Here is a 17,332-nt window from a genome sequence, read left to right as displayed (position 1 = left end):
ACGAAAGTTCATGACTAGAAATGTTGACTCTCTTTCTCTCTCCACAGACACTGTTTGGCCTTGTTCAAGGCTTCCAGAATTGTCTGTTTTCATTTCTGATTTCCTGCATCCATAGTATTTTGCTTTTGTGCTAATTCAAGCAGGTTGATTGGTACATATCTCAGGAAAAGGAACATCTTAATAATTTATTAGCAAAAAATGAACACATTGTTCTCCAGGAAGAATATGTTTCTCCTGATTCTTGTGAAAAAGTGCTCAGTGAAATAATTATTAAAAATAGAGATGGAATTTTTAAAGAAAGTATTCTTTCATTGGATGATAGCATTGCTGGTAATGCCACCATTTTCTGCACATCCTAATTGCACTTGAGAGAGGTTTAGAGTCAACCAGATTGCCACCAGTAGGCCAGACCAGATGAGGATGGTAGATTTCCTTCATTAAAGGATTTAGTGGATCAGAAAGGTCTTTATGAAATCAACATTGGTTTAATTATTGAAACTAGCTCTGTAATACAGACTTTTTGAAGTAATTTAATTCATATTCCACCAGCTGCAATTGTGCAATTTGGATCTATGTTCATTGACCAATATTCTAACCTTTGGATTATTAGTCCAATGACATTAACACTCTGCCACAAACTCTCACACTGAAGTATAAGTCATGTCAACATACCTTGGTCATAATCTTTAGAAAGAGCAGTGAGTGGGTGGGCGAGGTGGCTAAGTGGGTAGGTGAGTGAGTGGGGAGGTGGGTCAGCTTGAGAGGGGTAGCCAAGTCTAGTTCGGGGTTTTCGTTCTGTAGTTGGGACCAGTCGTAAGTTATGGTGGCTGGTCACACTCGACGATGGTGCTAGTCTGGTGTCCCTGAGGAAGGATAGGTTGGAGGAATGGTTGGGTCTTATTGTGGAGTCAGTAGTTGTATTTGTTGGAGGTTAAATTAGGACTGTGGTCTGATGAGGAAGGACAGTCAGGTTAGGGCTGATAAGGCAGGATAGTCAGGTGGTCAGGTGGGTAGTCAAGTCAGAGCAGTAGATCAGGGTTCAGGTAGTTGGCAGGGGGTTGATGGTTGCATCTTATGTACTTACCCAGATGTTTTAATTCCTTCATGGGATGTGGGTATCACTGGCTATGTCAGCATTTATTGCCATTCTCTAATTGCCCTGCCAAAGGTGGTGATTAGCTGCCTTCTCAAACCATTGAATCCCCTTATGTTATAGGTACAACTACAGTATTGTGAGGGAGTGAATTCCAGGATTTTGAACCAGGGCAGTGAAGGAACTTCATAGACAGGATGATGTGTGGCTTGGAGGGCAATTTGTAGGTGCTGGCATTCCTATGTATCTGTTGCCCTTATCCTTCTCAATGGTAATGGTCATAGATTTGGAACCTGCTGTCGAAGCGGTCCTGCTTGTAGACAGGACACACTATTGCTACGGAACACGGCAGTGAAGGGAGCGAATATTCAAGGTGCTGATATGGTGCCAGTCAAGCTGGCTGCTTTATCCTGGATGCTGTCAGACTTCCTGAGCGCTACTGAAGTGCATTCATCCAGGTGGTATCCCATCACAGTTCTGTGCTTTGTAGATGGAGGCAGAAGGTGAGTTACTCACTGCATTCATTCCTATCCTCTGAGCTGCTCTTGTAATCACAGTATTTAAATGGCCTGTTTGATGCAATTTCTGGTTAATGGTAATTGCCTGGATATTGATATTTGGGATTCTGCAATGGTCATGCAATGGAATGTCAAGGGTCAATGGTTAGATTTCCTGGGTAATTACCAGGTAATTCCAGTGGAGCTATCCTGAGTCTCTAACTCTGACATTCATGCTGGATCCCAGGAGCAGGGGCTTTTCCCATCAGAAATGTAAGCTTCCCTGGAAATTCCCACCTAGGCTCACCCATCATGACAGTCACAGGGTACCAACACACATCATCCATTGTATATATACAGTCTCCAACAATCCAGAGAGTAGGAGATTTGATCCAATATGTGTGAACTGGACTGGAATTCCACCTGTTGAATTCACTGCAGTTGGAGTCAGGCTTCTCAATACCCATTTGACGACAATAAACTCTATTTCTATAGTGCAGTTTATGTTGGAAAATTTTCCAAGGCAATATACAGGAGCATTATTGGATATTATTTAACAGTGGATCCTATGAGGGCATATCAAGCTAAAACTTTAGTCAATAGATTATGAGCATCTTCTTAAATGAAGAGAGAGAGGCAATGATTTTGAAGTAGGGAATTCTAGAGATTATGATACTGTCACTCATTGTGGAACATGGAAATCAGTGATTGGTGGAGAGGATTTGAAGGGTTGTGAGTCTGGGGAAGGCTGAAAGATAGGGAGAAACGAGACCACGGAGGATTTTTAACTCAATATGGATTTGCATTTTAATATGTAAGAACTGCTGGTCTGGGACCCAACCTGACAAAAGGGAGTTTTTTAAATTTATTGTCAAAATGCCTGACTATGTGAAAAAAAAATCATTTAGCAGTAATAGTATAAAGGATCATCAATTGTGATTGCAAAACCCAGGCGAGGAATAAACCCATTTAAACCAGACATAGGAACACCCAACACAAGGCCATTTAGAGGAATGATTTTAAAATAACTTCTTCATGTAGATATTTAAGACTAAGTTTATCATTAATCACCTCTAATTGCATTTCTACAAATGGGCGCTAATTTCACTAAACATTACCAGCCCTTACAGTAAGGAATTTTTCATAAATACTGTTTTAATTTTCACCTGATATATTTATAAAGTAATTTATATACAACATATTGATGTCTCAACCCTTGAAAAGAATAATTTTTGTGTTGAGAAACTTGATGGAATTATTCATGCTTCAAGTTTGTCAGATGTTTAATTCTGTGCAATGTTGATACTCCATTTATTGATTTTAATGCTCCAGTATCAAAAGATGTCTTTAGAAGAGGAAGATTATTAATTTTCTGAGACTGTTGTAAGTTTGAAGCAGAAAGCTGTATGAAGTAAAACTTGATGAAAATACACAGTAAAATGGTTCAACATCTTTTAAGAAACAGGAAAAATGTGTTTCTGAGGTGAAAATCTTGACTAAGTTACCTGTTTTTCCCCTTCTGCAATGCTCGACTAAATACTTCCAGCAGCTTCTGCTCCTGATTCCAATTTGAAAGCACTTGCAGTACTTTTTCCTCATGTACCACTGTGATATTTCTGACAGCTTGTTAATAAATTATTAAAGCATTCCTGAAGCATTTGTGGCATTAAATCTGGGAAATGAGCTCAACACCATTAGGTGTCACTCAATATGTGACTGAGCTTTTGACTACTTGGGCACTTGCAAAATCCTGAAGGATTTGGATAGAGTAAATACAGACAGACTGTTTCCAACAGCTGATTGAGGATAGAGATTTAAGGTGATTGGCAAAAGTATCAGAAGTAGCATATGTAAAACTTTTTTTTAACCTTATGAGTGGTTAGGATTGGAATGAGCTATCTGCTGTAGTGGTGGATACAGATTAAATAGTAGCCTTCAAATGGTTTTGGATAAATACATGAAAGGAAAAAGTAATGTAGAGTTGGGGAATGGGACTTTCTAGATTTCTATTTTTAAAAAGCTGTGTAGCCTTGATAGGGTGAATTGTATACTTCTGGTGTACTATTCCAAAATTTTATTACAGCTACAGTAATACTTCATTTCATAAAACTAATATTTTAAAATTATGCACAGTGCTGCTTCAAAGATATGGGATGGGGAATAAAAGATTTTTTTTCTTTCAAACACCCATTTTTTAACATTTATGTTTAACTGAACTGGACCAGTTATAATAACAATGTGGCTGCAAGAGTCTGTCAAAGGCTGGGAATTCTGAAGTGGGAACTCATCCCCTGACTCTCCAAGGCCTGTCTGTTATCTAGGAGCACACCAGGAGAGTGATGGTATATTCACTGTTTCGTTCGATGAGTGGAGTCCCAACCACACTCTAGAATCGAGAAGGCAGTTCACCACAACCTTCTCAAGGGCAATTAGGCCTGGCCAATTAACGCTGGCCAAATGACATGGGTACATTTGAAAAAAAAAACCAGCAAGAAGAATCAGCCTATGTGACTGGCACCTTATCAAACTGTCAACATTCATGGGCGGCACAGTGGTTAGTACTGCTGTCTCACAGCACCAGACACCTGGGTTTAATTCCTGCCTCGGGCAACTGTCTGTGTGGAGTTTGCACGTTCTCCCCATGTCTGCGTGGGTTTCTTCTGGCCTCCTCCCACAGTCCAAACATGTGCAGGTTAGGTGGATTGACCATGCTAAATTGCCCACAGTGTTAGGTGCATTAGATATGGGTGAATGAAGGGGAATGGGTCTGGGTGGGTTGCTCTTTGGAGGGTCGGCGTGGACTTGTTGGGCTGAAGTGCCTGTTTCCACACTGTAGGGAATCTAATCTAATCTAATCATCACTCTCTCCCTCACTGGTGCAAAGTGGCAGCAATCTGTACCATCTACAGGATGCTGTGCAATAACTCATCAAGGGTCCTTTGACAGCACCTTTCAAACTCTCAATCTCTACCAGCAAGAAGAATAGGGACACCAGAAACATGGGAACACAACTGCCTGCACGTTCCCCTCCAAGCCACTCATCATCCTGATGTGAAACTATGTCACTATTCCTTTGTTGTGGATGGTCTGAAGGGATTAATACTGAGGAACACCTTAGGAACTACCCACAATAATGGTGATATATGGATTTGGTTGGTGAATAAAGTAGGATCTCAAAGGAGTAAGATCCACCATCCAGGTCCTCCTCAGTAGTCTCTGTAACAATGTCTATAAGATCATGTAAATTGTACATTGTTGTTAACATGCAAAAACTTCTATCTTGTTTAATAGATTGGCTTTCCTCCATTGTACTTGACCAAACAGACCCTGCGAAGCCCCACCCTAAAGACAAGATGACAGTAGCAAATCTAGCACAAGGTGTGCAGTGGTGCAGACAGTCTCAGACAACATGACCCAGTCAGTGATGTGGATTGCTTTAACAACAAGGTGAGCAGTGATGCAGTTTCCAGTTAGCTGATGCTTCAGCTTGCTGGCAGCAGTGGCAGTCTGAAGGTTTCCTCAGATAAAACCTTAAGAATCCTTATCAGGCAGACATTGAGCATCAGGATGAGCTGAACGTTAAAGAACTCTTCAAAGGGAAACTCTGTGGCAAGGTGCAGTAGAATCTATAGAAATGATAAAAGCACCTCTGAGGTTACAAGGAATTTAGGAACTCCTTGGAGCTTGAGTTTTGGTCCCTCCAAGACAGTTGGGAGTTGCATTGTGTGCCAGTGATCTGTAGATGTATTCCACAACTTAAGAGACTCTGAGAATTGAGTTTCAATCCTGATAAGCAAGACAACACTTTGTTTAAAAGGTGCAGAATTAGAGGCTAGGAGAGCCAGAATTAAAGAGAAGTACTTCCAGCATAGACCAAGCATCATTGTCATTCCAAATGAGCAACATGAGGCACAGCTACAGTAAGGGAAATCAAGGGCCACAAAGCAAATTAAAATGAAGTTGCGTATCTGGGGATTTCATTAAATCAGAATTAAAGCAATAAAGGGGCAATTTAAAAGCCGAAACAGGCAACTTCAAATGGAAAAATAAGCTAGGAGAATTTATTAAGGCCACAGAAGTGATCTATTATTAAAATCATGGTAAAGGAGGCAAGTCTGTATTGAAATTGCAGACAGCTGGAATCATTCAGAAAAATCTGTGAAAGAAATGGGAATAATTATTTTCAGTCTGCAATTAGCAAGATTCATACAGAAAAGCTGTAAAAAATGGTGGAAATCCTTCACTTTACCTTTGAAAGCCAGGCTCTCTCTACTCTAGCTGCAGAAAATGGGAACCTTGTATTTTGCTTGCTAAATCATAAGAAAGCTGTTCACTGGCAGCACAGAACAACAGCACTGCTGTTACGAAGTAATGACATTAAAGATGATATGGCATCAGGCATAATATTACTAGGAAGATTTAATTCAGAAATGGGTCAAATAGTGGACAGAATTAGACATTATGGAGAAAACACTTCTTAAGAGGGAAAATTGCATGCACATTGAATACTAAATCAGAAATTGTGCATATAAATACACCATGTACAAATGGAAGAATAACTGATTAAATTACAACTCAGTAAGATATAAAAGAAGTCTCAGATACTTTCAAAGATTTGCTGGAAGTTTTGACAATTGCCTTAACTTCAAAACAAATTGAGTTATTGCAAGACTTGTAAGAGAAAGATTTAATTGAGTGTTCTGCATCCAGAGTAATCCATAAATAATTAATGATAACAACAGTGGAGAAATAAGACTATGGCGAATTAAATCAGAGTTCACAAGAGATAGAACTGCTGTTGGAATTGCTGATGAGTCTTTGTCAGATTAATACAGTCAAAAGAAGGTTTGACTCTTGCGAAATTCATTCAGATGGTGAGTGACCTAGAAATTTGGAAGCAGCACAGATCAGTGATAAAAGGAGATGATCAACATTGCCACAGGAAATCAGCACAATCTATTCAGTTCTTCAGGTAAAATATCATAAAAGAATAATGACAGAAGCCAGTCAGACAGACAGCAGATACCAAAAGTCCTTAAATAGAACAAAACAGAAATTGCTGGTAGAATTCAGCAGGTCTGACAGCATCTGGGGATAGAAAGCGGAGCTAATGTTTTGAGTCCAGTTACCCTTCTTCAAACCTGATAGTAGCTATGAGTAGTATTTATGCTGAAGACAGGTGGGGGGGTGAAAAGGAGAAAGAAAAGCTGACAATGGGAACCATAAGTAGGTGAAAATGAGAACCTGCAGCCTTCCAGATTCAATATCAAGTTCAATCATTTTAGAACCTGAAAACTTTCTTTAATGTCCTTTACCTACTTCCACACTCCAGACCCTTTCATGAAATGGGCTAGTTTCAGTCCAGCCACACCATTTTCATTCTAAAGATATTCACAGGAAACAGACTGAAGATGTAACTAAGAATGAGACAATGAGTAGGCACCCTGCTAAAATTACGGATTTTCAGATGTATTACAGGGAAGCTAAGTGAACTATATGAGTTTTATATAGGGGACAGATAGTTAAGTCCCAAGAGCAGATAGAAATCTCTGTGCTGTTAGAATACAAGTTCTAAGAATTATTAGGCAGCAGGGTGTTGTAGTCAGGGCTTAGAAAAAGTCATAAGTCCTCAAAGAAGTTATGGTGGTTACAAGAAGCTGGGTGTCACTAATAGGTTAGTACAGCTTAGAGTGGGAGTTGTAAAGTCATAGCAGTTAATATTTGATCCAGCTCAGCAAGATGGCAGCTCAAGGAAAAATCCAAGGCAAGAACCAGCTTGGTGAAGCTAGCTGTCAGAGAAAAGCTGGGGTTGTACCTGTGAATAGGTATCAGAATGTAGTTTTGCAGTCCACTGGAGCATGAAGACTGGACAGGAGATTTATTAACTAGAACAGGAGCAGTCATTGAGGGAAACAATACAAAGTGTGTGTTGAGAGGGGGTGTCAAGGCTGGATCAGTGAAACCATAGAATTGTGATCCCTTAAAATGTTTAATGAGATTTGATGACCCATCATGTCATTAACGTCTGGAAGAGTTACCAAGAAATCCTTGGATCTGTCATGATTGCACTTGCTCTTTGATGTGCACAGTGGGATGCTTGGTGACACTATATTACTCAGTAATATCTTCTTGTTTGTTCAAAACTGTAGAATCTTGTGGCTTTGCATTCTTACTAAGTCCTTTGGATATCACCTTTTGTCAACTTTAAACATAAAAGTTATTATTAAACATACAAGTCCCTTATCTGATCATAACACGAAGTTGGTGGCCTAGACTGAGATCTTAACATAAACAGTTACTCCCATCCAGGATCACAACACACTCTTGAGATGAAGATCTCAATCTTCTTCAGATGGATGGAAGGAGTCAAACTAGAACCACACAATACAGAAGAGGCCCCTTAGTCCATTGAGTCTGTATCGTCAAAACCACACCAACTCTACAATAGTCCAACTCTCCAACACAAGACCCATAAACTTGAATGTTATGACATTTCAGTGCTTGTCCCAAGCACTTTTAAACTAATTAGAGTTAAGAAACCATTGGTGCAGCAACAGCCAGTCATGGAACAATGGATTAAAGACATTTGGTTTAGGAACAGATGGTTGTGAAACAAGTGGTCAATGGACTGTTGATAGAAGGTTACATAGGGATCCCTAGGCACATTTTAGAACCCAAGCAAACAACAGACTTCTCTGCAATTAACAATGTGGGCACAAAAAATATTGTTCTTGCAGCAATCAAGATGGAAACCCGCAAGTATACAGAATTAGCCGTAACAAAAATAGAAATTATCGGAAAAGCTCAGCAGGTCTAGCAGCTCTTTTGGAGAGAAATCAGAAGTAACATCAGGGGTTCAGTGACCCTTCTTCAGAGGAGCCAAATGGTTTTCCACTGCTATCAATACTGAAGAGAGTTCACACTGTAAGGATCAACAAGGTGTGCAAGCAATAACTAGAAACCAGAGAGATCGCGCGCAATATATTCCACTTGAGATCATTAATACATGTTTGCTTTTAATAACGCAGAGTGCAACACAGTTTGGTGAATAAATAATTAGGACAGATTTAAGTCATTTTGTAGGAGGTATGTGTGCAAATTGACTGCAAATTTCCTACATTACAGCAGTGACCATACTTATAAAGTCCATCACTGGTTATAAAGCATTTGGATCATTTGAGAGGATGTGATAGGCTCATTAGAAAAGTCATTCTTCAATCTTTTCTCTACTGTTTTGATCAAGGGTCAATTATTTAAAAAGCAATTCATTGATTAGTTAAGATTCTAAATAAAAAGACATCATAGGCAATTATTTTTAAAAAAGACCTGAATGAGTTAACAATTCTCAGTTATTAATGTACAATCCAATTTCAAATCCTATTGTGGAATAAACTTTCCAATTTACTGTCTAAGTTTAGAGTGTAGTGTGAATTCACGGCTGGTGAACCAGTCTCACAGAATTGTCTTTTCACAGGGTATATGCTTCGAGCAAGATAAGGACATAAATGATTTAAATCTATTTTTGTCATTATCATGAATCAGCTGTCAGCCATTCTATAAACTTACATTGAATGCATCATGATCATAATCCATCAGTGTGCATAATTCATCAATGTATCAACTAGATGAAGAGCATTAGTCCTTCAGCTAATTCTTGGTGCTGATGGATAATAATAGACATTCTGGAATGATTTCAAGACTGTTCTCTCTTCTTGAAGTTTACTGATTAAAACGTATTGGAGGATCAATTGTTCCTTCGCAAAGCATTGTGAAATTTTTGCTTCAGAATCATGCCCAGTTCTCCATTATTTCTTTCTTCAAGCATTAGAATAATAGAATCTTACAGCATAGGATCAGGCAGTTCAGCACATTGTAAATCATAGGATCCCTACAATATGGAATCAGGCCATTTGGCCCAACAAGTCCACACAGACCCTTTGAAGAGTAACTCACCCAGACCCATTTCTCCTACCCTATCACTCAACATTTAGCCCTAACTAATGCACCTAATCTACATATCCTGAACACTCTTCAGCAATTTACCAAGGCCAATCCACTCTAACCTGCACATCTATGGGCTGTGGGAGGAATCTGGAGCACCTGGAGGAAACACACACAGACACGGGGAGAATGTCTGTATGGAGATTGCACAATCACCTAAGGCTGGAATCAAACTTGGGTCCCTGGCACTATGAGGCAGCAGTGCTAACCACTGAGCCACTGTGTCATCATGCCAGCTCTTTGCAAGAACTATCCAATTAGTGCTAATCTCCTTGCTCCTTCCCCATTGCCCTGCAACTTTTCTCAACTTCAGGTTGAAAGTTGCTCATTAATCTGCTTTAACCTGCAGTGCATTGCAGATCATAATACCTTGTTTCTTATGTAAAGAATTCTCTTCATCCATATGAGCCTCTTTTGTTTATTTCCCTAAATTAGAATTAAAACTGCAGTCTGATTAGATTACCTACAGTGTGGAAACAGGCTCTTCTGCCCAACAAGTCCACACCAACCCTCAAAGAGTAACCCATTTCCCTCTGACTAATGCACCTAACACTAGAGGCAATTTAACATGGCCAATACATCTTTGGAATGTGGGAGGAAACCCACACAGACACAGGGAGAATGCACAAGCTCCACACAGACAGTCACCTGAGGCTGGAATTGAACCTGGAACCCTGGTGCTATAAGGCAGCAGTACTAACCACTGTGAGCCACCATGCAGCCCATTTAGAATCAGCTTTGACTTTCTGATTTGGAATTCATTGCCTAATTGAATAGTTTCCTTGATTAAATAAAAAGTGGCATTTGTAGTATTAAGGTTCAAACACCATTATATACCAAATTGTACTTCAAACAAATGTTAAAACAATCATGCTGTTATATTGGAACATGGAAAGATACTAAACCCATTCAGAGCAGTTTTTTCAGTCACATTTATCTTTTCGTTATCTGCTTTAAGAGTGACGGTCATTGCAACTTCAAACTAAAGTGTCATTTCCTACATGTTACTCTGAAGTGAAGCAGTAATCTAATTGAGCTTTAGAATATGTATGATCAAGAATTTCAATATGCTACTAATGCCTACCGTGTGAGGTTTGGATGAGTAAAACTTTACCACAAATTACGTCAACCGCAGCTTTACCTCCTTTGAAATAATAAGATATGGATATAAACTGCTGCTTCTACTGGTAATTTATCAAATTAATCTCAAGAGGATCAATCATAAGTGAGTGCTGAGTGTTATGAATATTCACTTTCAAATTAAACACTGGTTTGTTCAAATGGCTTTTAAAGCTATGGAAGAGAATTAAGGAGGCTTACTTTTGTGTAAAAACAATGCACTTTGAATGTTAGAGAAAGAGAGAGGCAGCAGAGAATTATACTGATTGCTACTTATGTCATACATCTACAGCATCCGGCATTTGACTTGATTGGTGCTTATACGGCACTCAAGCCTCGTCCCACTCAATCACCATATCCTTTGACTTCTTTCCCCTTCTTGCTTATTTACCATTTCCTTCTGTCTATCCTATTCACCTCAGTCATTTCATGTGTTTGCGAGTACTACGTTCTCACCAGTGAGTGAAGGTGTTTGTGTGTGGAGAGGGTTTGGTAAAGAAATTTCTGCAGAATTCATGATTTGGAGGTGCTGGTGTTGGATTGAGGACAAAGTTAATAATCAAACAATGCCAGGTAATAGTCCAACAGATTTAACTAAACCTGGTGTTGTGTAATTTTTAACTTTCTCGAGAATTCAGTATTGAATTTAATGACTATCTTATATTTATGGCTCCTAATCTTCCTGGTCTACACAAAGAAACATTCCAACTCCAACCCTTTCATAATGTTAAAGAGCTCCTGAGGCAGCTAGAAGAACAGAAAGACAAAAGAATGGATGAAATCAAGAATAGAAACTTCATCAAAAAGGGTCACTGTGAACAGTTAGAGAAAGAAAGATAACCAACTACAGACACTGGAAACAAACAGCTGACAATGTGGTCCTGGCAAAACCTGAAGATGAAATGGAGGGTTAAAAACAGGAGAGGAAGAAGAAAAATTGGATGTGTGGATAACATTGAGACATGGACTAAGGGCAACTTAAACTTAGCTAAGGGAGCAAGGTGAAGCCAATGGCTCTACTAAAGATATGATGACAATGATCCACCAGGTCACCCCTCTGCTCTCTCTTCTCTAAAGATTGAAAATAACAAAGAAAAGACCTTGAGCAATAATTTCCCAGTAGATTTGTCTTGTGTCAAGAAAGATTGGTACATGAATGCTCGAAAAATGGGGAGGAGAGTAAATGACAAATGAATTTACTTGATCAAAACAACTGGGCAATCTCTTTCCTTCTCCAGGGAAGGAAAAAGCAACAAATTATCAGTGGATCAATTGTGTTCAATCTTGCTCAGATCTCATTTAGTTTACTTCTTAATTTATTCATAGGATATGAGCATCACTGGCAACACAGTAAAGATAGGAACAGGGTCTATTTCCCTGGTCCTAAACTGCCAATCAGTGGAAATAGTTTTTCCCAATCTACCTTATCAGGTCCCCTCAATATCTTGAAAATATGATCAAATCTCTTCTCAACCAGGTTATCTAAGAGAACAGTGGGATCTTGATCAACTGGGGCAGTGGGCTGAGGAATGGCAGATGGAGTTTAATTCAGATAAATGTGAGGTGTTTTTAAGACAAATCAGGGTAGGACTTACACAGTTAATGGTAGGCCCCCTGGGGAGTGTTGTCGAACAGAGAGACCAAGAGGTGCAGTTGCAGTTGTTCGAAAGTGGTGTCACAGGTAGACAGGCTGGTGAGAAGGGCATTTAACACTCTAACCTATAATGGTCAGAACACTGATTACAGGAATTGGGGTGTCATGTTACAGCTGTACAAGACATTGGTAAGGCCATATTTGGATTACTGCATACAATACTGGTCATCCTGCTATAGGAGGGATGTTATTAAACTGAAAAGGGTGCAAAAAAATTGCAAGGATGTTACCTTGGAGATTGGAAGGTTTGAGTTATAAGGAGAGGCTGGGGCATTTTTACCTGAAGTATAGGAGGCCGAGAGTTATAAAATCATGAGGGGCATAGATAAAAAGTATAACTAAGGTCTTTTCCACAGAGTAGCGGAGTCCAAAACTGGAGGGCATAGGTTTAATGTGAGAGGGATAAGATTTAAAAGGGACCCCAGGGGCAACTTTTTCACACAGAAGATGGTGCATGTATGGAATGAGCTGCCAGAGGAAGTGGTAGACGCAGGTACAATTACTACAGTTAAAAGACATTTGGACAGGTACATGGATAGGAAAAGTTTAGAGGGATGTGGGCCAAATGCAGGCAAATGGGACTAGTTGGGGTTAGGGAACCTGGTCAGCATGGACGAGTTGGGCTGAAAGGTGTGTCTCTGTTTTGCATGACTCAATGACTCCATAACTTCAGCATTTTGCCAATCTTTATTGCCCTTCAGAAGACGACGGTCAGCAACTAATTAGAAGTACTGCAATACACAGATAACATGTCACTTTCTACTCAGGTAGAGTTTATGTATTAACAAAATATACAAAGACAGGATTTTGTGTGATTTTTTTATGAAAAGATGGGTGCGGACAATTATGAAGAAATAATAAAAACATTAAAAATACAAATGTTCGACTCGCACAAAATCTCAGCAAATAATACAACATAGCTTTCAAATCATAAAATACACAGTAGAATGTGCATAACAGAAACAAAACAGATTAAATTCTTTGTTAATTATTTGAATAAAGAATTGATAAGATACAAATAGGGCCATGCCTTCAGCTGCCTGGGTGCGAAGCATTGGAATTCCCTCCTCACATGCCTCTCGCTGTTCACGTCCTTTAAAATGTTCCTTTAGAACCTACTTTTATGAATCTCTTAATATTCCATCATGTGGTTGGCTGATCAGACTAATATGATAAATAATACTAACTTGCATTAAGAGATCCAGGCATAGATTATGGCCTTTCACACAATATTGCACCATTTCTTTATCTCACCTGTAAAGGTGTGTGCTGAAGATGATCATTCATAACAGCTTCTTCACCTTTAATAGGAAATATTTTCTTTGGGGCAAAGACTGATGAACATGGGCAGGTGTCAAATAGAAGCATATAGCGTCAAGTAACCTGATGAAAAATGTTATAACAGCTAGTTTTGCTGGGTGAATGCACATTTCCAAGTGTGGATGCCAGGGAATGTGTTGATTTTGAAATGGACAGCTAATTGCATTAGAAACTACTGTCGTGGAGAGATTGATGGAACAAAGTGATTTTTAAGATTGATTTGAATGACATCCCTCCTTTTAGCTGGTGTTCTGTCAATAGCCTATTCCCTAGATGCCACATCAGCTGTATGGCTGTCAATGTTACTAAACCTAAGAATGTTTCATTGCTGTTGCAGGTTCACAGACCTCTCTACCGTTCTCACAAGTCCGTACCCTTTCATCAAAGCCTCACCATCCTCCACTTTACCATCCCATTATCATTTACCGCCTTACAAACACATTTCCCTCCTCACAAACCACAGCTGCAGGTAAAATCCAATAAACCAACTTTACACTTATAAAAAAAGAATTCTAAAACCTGCTGCCATGAGGGCTAGGTTTAATTTATCCAGCATCAGAAAAGAAAGTGCAATTGCTTTGTGAAAATGTGTTTGTTCTGCTGAAAACTAGCTTGAATGCACCAATGTTTAGAGAGTGATTTAGAGAGCAGAGAATCTAGAATAATGGGTTATAGTCCTTATAGAAGAGGTTAGTCATTTAGGACTTAGATGAGGAGAAACCTCTTTATTCAAGACAGTTGTGAAATGTTGGTATTTGCTATGGCAGAATGCTCGAGATGCACAATTGTTGAGCATATTTCAGGCAAAGACTGATATATTTTTGGACATTGAGAAAATCAAAGTATATATAGATAGGACAGGAAAATGAAATTGGTTAAATCAAACTTGATCCTATTGAATGGCGAAGCAGACTTAATAACTAAATGTCTTACTTCTTCATGTTATTTCAGATGCTCTGCTATTCTTAAATGTTTTGGAAAACATAAAATCTGGAAAGAGACAAAGGGTGCATGCCAAACACTGGCAAAGTTAAATCAACAGCCCTTGAAGGCATTGTGTGGGAGTATCAGCGATGACCCAGTTAGGAGACTATTGTAGTTTCATCCTGAGCACTGCTGTGCTTGGAGATTTTTTTTCTGGGAAGAAGGAAGCTGCCTGTTTAGCATAAATATACACTTCAAAGCAGTGGAAAAATAATAGTTTGTGATTTTATAAAAAGGACACAATCTTAGATATATTTGGAAATTCTGAATAAAGGCACACTGTTGGTCTTACTGAACAACTGCAAAGCAAAGATTCATATTCACTTTCCTCGTGAAACTGCTGACAGAATGCCTACTGAGGTCAAGTCAAGCTTGAAAATTACTTCACCACTTCAAAATCTGACTGACATTACATTAGATTAGATTAGATTCCCTACAGTGTGGAAATAGGCCCTTCGGCCCAACAAGTCCACACTGACCCTCCGAAGAGCAACCCACCCAGACATTCACCCCTGACTAATGCACCTAACACTACGGGCAATTTAGCATGGCCAATTCACCTAACCTGCACATCTTTGGGCTGTGGGAGGAAACCCACGCAGACACTGGGAGAATGTGTAAACTCCACATGTTCAGAGTTTTTTATTGTAATGAGGGCAGGAAGGACATTTACCTGCTTTACTTGTGTACGTTTGAGAATATTAAAAAAAATAAGCAGATGCCCATGATAGGAGTTGCCAAGTGCTCAGGATTTTCCTCTTCTATAAATGTAAGTCTGCCTTTTTGATCCTCAACACTTTGTTGATTATATCCTACTGGGCCTTAAATTTATTTGAGATTATGTCACCTTTTATAGCTTAAGGCACCTTCTGGAAAGAATATGATTTAACTTTCTGGATTTCATCAAGTAATTGGGTTTGCAGGAGTTAAAGCTCAAATTTATCCATTTTCAAAAATTTCTTACAGATGCTCAGTAACTACAAAATTAAAGTTACTCTCATTTTTAGCATAAAATTTCCATTGAATCATTAAGTTGTTGAACAGATCTTTACTCAGCGAGTCGTGAGTTCATGGAATGCCCTGCCAGTAGCAGTGGTGGACTCTCCCTCTTTATGGGCATTTAAATGGGCATTGGATAGGCATATGGAGGATAGTGGGCTAGTGTAGGTTAGGTGGGCCTTGGATCGGCGCAACATCGAGGGCCAAAGGGCCTGTACTGCGCTGTATTTTCCTATGTTCTATGTAGATAATAGGAGGCACATGAATAAGGTTCTTCTGGTATTCATGAACAATATCAAATTAACAGTAAAATTGTTCATACAATTTTAAAGAAACAAGCATTATAATAATCTATTAGGTGTGAGGGTTTGTAAAGCATTAGTAAGTTGGTTTAGGTGGAGGAATTTCTTCAAATATAGAAATTTACAGCACAGCAGTCTGTTCAGTCCTTTGTGGTCATGTCAGCTCTTTGAAAAAGCTATTCAAATGGTCCCACATCAGTCTGTTCTGTCTCTATAGCCCTGCAAAGTTCAATTCCTATCTAATTCCCACTTCAAAGCTACCAATGAACTTGCTTTCATTCACCTTTCAGGCAGTGCATTCCAGATCACAACAACTTGCTGCGTAAACGTTATTCTGCTCTGGTTCCTTTTGGTAATTTATATTTTCCCAAATATAACAGAGGATCCTTGATAAAACATGCCCATTCTCACAAAAAAGAATGGATACTTTTTGTCAGAGTTCATAAAACAGCATCTCATGATTTACTGTGTGTTACAGGACAGTCCATTAGATTGAATGATCCTCCTCCCTTCACCTGTCACAATAAGCTCTACTTTGGTGAGAGTAAAATTTTACTAGTGACTGGATTTTGGTAAAAACTCTGACCAGCTGGATTATGTCTGCTGTGTCTCTCCGTGTCTCTGTAGACTGTGCCCGATGTGGGACTCCCGGAGGTGTTTCTTCACTCACCAGTTCCTTCTTTTTCATGCACTCCATTAAAATTATAAAGAGGTGCTGAGCCTGTGTGCGACTGTAGTTGAAGGTCTTCTGGATGGTGACAAGCAGTTGGTCTCTCAAAGATTCATTGATTACCCTGATGTGAAAAAGAGAGAATGAATGGAGCCTTTAGAATTACACAGTGACAAGGGATCTACTGAGGTGATAACCTAGGAACAGGAATTACTCATGAACCTGCCTCATCATACAATCAGACCATTCACCAAAGGCCATTTGGTGCATCAAGATTTTATGGGGTTTTCAAAGAGCAAACCAGATAGTCCAACTCCTCCATACCCCTGAAGTTTTTTTTCTGTCAAATTAATTCAATTTATTTTTAAAATCTGCCATACAATCTGGCTCAATTACTCTATCAGGTAGCGAATTTCAAATCCTAACCTGCATTAAACAAGTTAACTTAGGTTGAAAGATCACGGTTGACCTTTCTTTTAACTCTATTTTACTTCTCTTTCATTTATAACCCTTATAACATCGTGCCTAATGGAAGTTAATCTCAGCTCCCTACCACTAACCCCTGAACTCTAGCTTCAAAAGATTTTTTTGTCTAAACTTTTGCCAAAGTATTGCAGATAATGTTTTAAATTGTATTTCACCCGTCTAGATGAGGATGTACCAAGTACAATCAGTTTTGATATACTTCTGCTC

General features: G+C 39.1%; 1 protein-coding gene across 2 annotated transcripts in view; it reads right to left on the bottom strand.

The window, feature by feature from the left end:
* Positions 1-17,332, bottom strand: part of trpm3 (transient receptor potential cation channel, subfamily M, member 3) — a 115,806-nt gene that overhangs the window by 74,837 nt on the left and 23,637 nt on the right. The window contains exon 7 of one of the 2 annotated variants that reach the window (XM_060845948.1): positions 16,640-16,763. In XM_060845948.1, the coding sequence (XP_060701931.1) occupies positions 16,640-16,763 (124 nt within the window). Of the gene's footprint in view, positions 1-16,356; positions 16,764-17,332 lie in introns of those variants that run through there. The other variant, XM_060845956.1, reaches the window with a different exon arrangement.

This window comes from Hemiscyllium ocellatum, chromosome 2 (genome assembly GCF_020745735.1).
Source record: "Hemiscyllium ocellatum isolate sHemOce1 chromosome 2, sHemOce1.pat.X.cur, whole genome shotgun sequence".
Classification (NCBI taxonomy): Eukaryota; Metazoa; Chordata; class Chondrichthyes; order Orectolobiformes; family Hemiscylliidae; genus Hemiscyllium; species Hemiscyllium ocellatum.
Note: the sequence above shows the minus strand (reverse complement) of the source record. Positions and strands in the feature narration are given on the sequence as shown.